The sequence below is a fragment of the Phyllobates terribilis genome, unplaced genomic scaffold (assembly GCF_046119375.1).
Source record: "Phyllobates terribilis strain yellow unplaced genomic scaffold, ASM4611937v1 Scaffold_2__4_contigs__length_985480577, whole genome shotgun sequence".
Lineage (NCBI taxonomy): Eukaryota > Metazoa > Chordata > Amphibia > Anura > Dendrobatidae > Phyllobates > Phyllobates terribilis.
The window spans coordinates 192,318,337-192,323,707 of NW_027362762.1; the positions used below are offsets into that span (position 1 = coordinate 192,318,337).

General features: G+C 43.5%; 1 protein-coding gene across 1 annotated transcript; it reads left to right on the forward strand.

Annotated features, from left to right (window-relative positions):
• Nucleotides 1-1,433: 1,433 nt before the first annotated feature.
• On the forward strand, nucleotides 1,434-4,936 carry RPS26 (ribosomal protein S26). The gene is made up of 4 exons (XM_073663726.1): nucleotides 1,434-1,544; nucleotides 2,133-2,310; nucleotides 2,400-2,530; nucleotides 4,808-4,936. The coding sequence occupies exons 1-4, from the start codon at nucleotides 1,542-1,544 to the stop codon at nucleotides 4,841-4,843; spliced, it is 348 nt and encodes a 115-aa protein (XP_073519827.1). The 5' UTR covers nucleotides 1,434-1,541; the 3' UTR covers nucleotides 4,844-4,936.
• Nucleotides 4,937-5,371: the final 435 nt, after the last annotated feature.

Genomic DNA, 5,371 nt, shown 5'->3' on the forward strand with positions numbered 1-5,371 from the left:
AAAGTCCAATTTATGCACGCCTACGTGTCTCAGTTCTGAATCGCTAACGAGGTCGTTGATAAGGTGTCAAATACAGCGATGCACACTGCCCAGCGGGAGCGCAACGACCCAGGAATGGTCCAGGAAGCTTTGTAATGATCAGCGATCTCACAGCAGGAGCCTGATCGTTGCTACCGGTCAGACATAACGAGATTGCTAGCGAGATCGCTATTGCGTCACAAAAAACGTGATGTATCAACGATCTCGCTAGCGATCTCGTTATGTGTGACGGGGCCTTAAGGCTCAGCATAAACCTAGACAAGGGATTCAGATTTGGCACATCTTTTATCACAGTAGGGCATGCTGTTTTGATAGGCCCCATCATAGGCACATGCTAGATTTTGTTTACCATGTTGCCACCTCTTGAGTGACATAATTTAGACTGGTTTCTTGCTACTAAAAAAAAAAAATAACTGGCCCCTTCTGGATACTTTTTGGGGCCAATTTAAGCAGTTTTTTATGCATAATTGTTGCTAAAGTTTTGCATATTTTCGCCAGTTTTGGTACATTTTTTTGAAAAGTGGGCAAAACTCCAGCAGGACTGAGCACCTGCAAGCACGCCTGACAATGGTGTAAATTGTGCCCTTGCCTGGTGTATGTTTTTGGCAATAGTGTATGACAGCTGGAAGAGGCGACACATTGCTTAGATGTCCACAACTCTTAAAATTGGCGCTCCCCACCCATTAATACAGAACTCCCTTCTTAATAAATCCGCCATTACTGCTTTTACCTTATTTGCATTGCTATCCACACCCACATTGCACGGACTTTATAAAAAAAGCGAGCGTGGCGTCGAATAGCAAAAGTCACCGTTTATTTTTAACAAAACCCTTAAAATGTCTCATGTATTATATGACCACAAAACAAGGCTAGAGCGGTCTCCTGCTGTGCTAAATGCCCGGAGGTGTGAACAGGGCTGTACAGTGGCACAGGCCATGCACCAGGACACACTTTGTGGCAGAATTTTGGTTGAAAAAAAAAATACTATTTAGGGCCTCCTAGTCAAATGAGCCACAAAGTGCCAAACTGCTTCACCGGTTGTATCTGCTGTAATTTTGGTGCATGAACACCAGTAATCCGCTCAGTAATTGTGTGCAGTAGGCTTGTGACATATCTGAGAAATACCAAATATAATGAATAAATACTCAATGTGAACGTACAAGGCTCAGTAACACTGCGGGACATTCATTTTCCAAGGAAGCGCCGCTCCTCATACAACACCCAGCCTCTACCTCACACACTACCTGCGGCTACCCGCACGCATGCGCATATACCCATGAAATTACAGCTTACTTCTCGCTAGTAAAGTTGATACATCCGCGAAGCTCAGAATATAGTACCATATTCCAGAACGTGATTCTTGTACTTCTGTGGGCGGGGTTTATAATGTTTGACAAATCACAGCACGTCTCAGCACACTACATCACGTCCGCCGCGGAGGGATCGGAATTATAAGGAATGCACAATGGTTTCCGGTCCTCTTTTCAGCCTTCGATTCCAAGATGGTGAGGGAGCGCAGCGGTGTCCGGCTGGGAGCCGCGTGTTTCTGTGTTTAGCTGCTAGTCATGCTATCCGTCCGCTTTATCCGTGCTCTGTCGCGTTCTCCCTTCCGGTCTCGTATCCCCCCTGAGCTGCTGCCCGCCCGCTGACATGATACAAAGGCCGCGACCACGTTCCCACCCTCCTGTCCTAACGCTGTGGATTAGCCCCGTGCTCCGGCCGCAGTATTCGTATATACAGCTGTATTCTCCGCCAGTGGCCTATAAGCCTGCTTGTGGGGTGCACAGGATTAACCCTTAACATGCTGGAGCGGTTCAGCCCCTTTTACATTCTGCAGCCTGGTGTCATGTCTGCCGCCCACAATGGTCCCTGCGGTGCATTAGATATCTGAGCCTGATCTGCTCCGAAGCCGCAATAATGAGTGATTAATGATCCATTAACTCTGGTTCTAACCATCAGTTTGCGCCATTGCTCCTTTTTTTTGCTGGTGCAAGCTATGGTAACCGTCTACTGGCCGTGGCAAATGCCGCCCGCAGGTTGTAACAATTATTTCCCCCTCTACCTCTGTATATAATCACATTTTCTTCACACAGACCAAGAAAAGGAGGAATAACGGCCGCGCCAAGAAGGGCCGTGGACATGTCCAGCCAATCCGCTGCACAAACTGTGCCCGCTGCGTGCCCAAAGACAAAGCCATCAAGAAATTTGTGATCAGAAACATTGTGGAGGCTGCGGCTGTCAGGGACATCTCTGATGCCAGTGTCTTTGACTGTAAGTTTCTGTCAGTCTTTCAGAAGTTATAAACTTTTTGTGTGTTATACAGTGAGAATTGGACTAGCTTGGTTTCCGCTTTCTTCCAGCCTATGCTCTGCCCAAACTGTACGTGAAGCTGCACTACTGCGTCAGCTGCGCCATTCACAGCAAGGTGGTGAGAAACCGTTCCCGTGAAGCTCGTAAGGATCGTACTCCTCCCCCGAGGTTCAGGCCTGCGGTATGTATTACTAATAAGTTTCAATATGTCAAGAACTTTTTTTTTTGCTGGTTAAAGGGTTATCTAGTGCCACACACCTGCTAAGATGCATGCTCGTGTCCCAGTCTAATAAACAGGACACATGCTCTGCAGGTTTGTGGCAATGTACCATTATCACTCACTGTAATCAACTGTTAATCTCTAAGAGGTTATAGGGGCTTCTTCCTTTTTGAGTAAACGTTTTCATAGGTTTCCTTAGCTATAGAAATTTTTTTATTACTTGCCCTCCCTCAGTCCAAGGTTGGCTTTCTGTTGCTACCCCAGTCTACACAGGCAGTTACTGCCCTCAGTGATTGGGTGCAGTGTTAGCACCGCTGACTTCATGGTGACAACAAAGGCCTAGACAGCGACAGGGAGTTGGCACTGGACACAGAAGGGTAAGTAATTGTCTTGTGTACAAGGACCGACTGGTGGCACAATACGATCCCAATCTGTAAAATTGTATTGATCCGTGGTCGTTTAAATGCCTGTTTTCGTAGGCAGACCAAAGCAAACTATGCACACTGAGCGATCTATACTAGATTACTCAGTACGTATATGCTGCCATGATTCTCGGAGCTGCAATCTGTTTACACTGGAAAATGCACCATTGAGAACGGTGATCTTTTACCCTGCACAAAAGATCACTTCACCTGATAAGCAAGCGTTTTGCTCAAGAACGCTCATACATCAGGTGATCGTCATCCTGTTTTTAACCACGCTCGTTCATGTTTATAATGCAGTGTAGTAGCCGGATGTGGTCTTTTTTTTTTTACTTTTGCAAAATGGAGGAGCATTTTTATTAGCAAATAAAGGTACAACTGTCAGTGGATGAGAACCAATATGGTTGTACTTCCTGTTGTCCTTTTTGCAGGCCTTTTCTTGGCAATAAACATAAACCTGCTTATGTAATTTTGCACAAAAAATAGTTAACACTCTGGCTGTATTTTAAATGAAAACTTGCATCAAAAGTCTTGTCTGAGATCCTGATGCTCTAATTTTTTTTTTCCTTGTGTTGATGAAATTTAGCTCTTCCACTAGTTGTAACATGGTGTCCCCCTCTAATAGTTAAATATGTTGTAATGTGAAATGAAGTGTCTCAGCATGTTAGACTGAAGATCCTACGTTGGAGGAATATATTGAGGCATACACATACAGGCAGCAATTTATATAGGCATTCAGTGAGATGTTTCCCGTAGGCTCCCATCATAATTACATGCAAGAGTTTAGACCATTTCACTTTATAGCTTTTGTATGGAACAGTGCAGACTTCTACACTATTTATATCACAAAAATATCAGTCCTATGGGTACACGTGGCATTTACTAGGAATGCTCTAAACATGACTGAGCAAAAGTTGATTAACGCGCAAGTAAGCGCTTTTTTTGCCCACATATTGTATGTAACTTATTGTGTGATGCAGTTCATATGGAGCATACGTGAGATGGTTTTAAAGTTTTTCCTGGGATTTTTTTTGCAATGTTCAGCAAATTGCACTGTGGATTTAGTCAGACATCTGCAGCACCATTCATATGTTACTTGTAGATTTGGCTGCAGATTTCACCCTGATGCATTATAAAAAGGTGAAAAATGAGCATGCTGCAGACAAAAAAAAAATAACCAGCATGCTCTTGTGGTGCTGCAGACTTTTTTTTTTTTTTTTCTAAAAATTCTTGCTGATCAGACCTTTCAGCGTACGGTGCCTGATCTGTGGGCAACGTTGGGTTCAGGACACTGGGCAAATTTAATATACTGATTTCCAGAAATTCATGTGGATAAACTTTTTCAGTTTTGGATGTGTGCTTCTGAGCTTGTCCCATGTCTGGCTTCCTTCCCCTGCTGCGTGCAAGTGTATGGAGGGCATGCCGTGAAAGCCTAGGTTCAGGGCATTGCATGGGTCTTCATTGGTTATCGAACGAATGGTGAGGGATGTGTGGGCAGCAAAATGTGCCAACTTTAAGATTGTAGCTTATGGCCACGGCAAATGGCAAATCATGTGTAACCTCGTATTAACCATTTGTGGTGGTCACTTATATTTTGAGCTATGACCTAGTGTACCTCGCTTAGGTATTGAGTAGGAAATGGTTCTGTTACATAATTATTCAGATCAAACTACAGTTTACTTGATGTAGCTCAGGTTTAACCCTGACAGCCTGACTGGAGGGGATTTTCTTCTGTGTTGAGTCACTACTTCACATTTTTAATTGTTTTTGCTTTGAAATGTTTCTCTTAACAATTTTTTTTCTTTTGTGTTTTTAGGGTGCACCTCCAAGAGCTCCTCCAAAGCCAATGTAGGAAGACTGGCTAAGATGTATCTTGTCCAATAAACTGTCCAAAAAAGTGAATCTCCTGCGTCAATTTCTTAAGTCTTTTAAATCTGTTCTTTAGCAAAAAAGAAGCAAGACAAAAATATATCTCATACCCTACCATAATTATATATAAATGTAAAGCAAAATTGCATAATAAATATAGGGTACTTAGTGAACTATTTTTGATCAAAAAAAGTATACAAGCCGTCCCACCAGCGGCAAGGTGAACATGCCTCTGTTTCTTGTATGTCTGCCATCTTAGACCTCAGTTCACATTGTCTGGTTTTTTGACTTGTTTGCATTCTGTGCAATTTAAGGGTGTGGCATGCCCTTTGTTGAGCTGATTGGTATATATGTAGCTTACCACGGGCCTAGGTGGTCTGGAGTTGGGACCCGGTCCTATTTGTCTACCCTTTTATATGCATTACTTCAACTTTGATACACAGTAAGGTTTTTAATATAGGCAGTATAGGTACCGTCCCAATTTAGGGTCACCTTGCCGCTGGTGGGACGG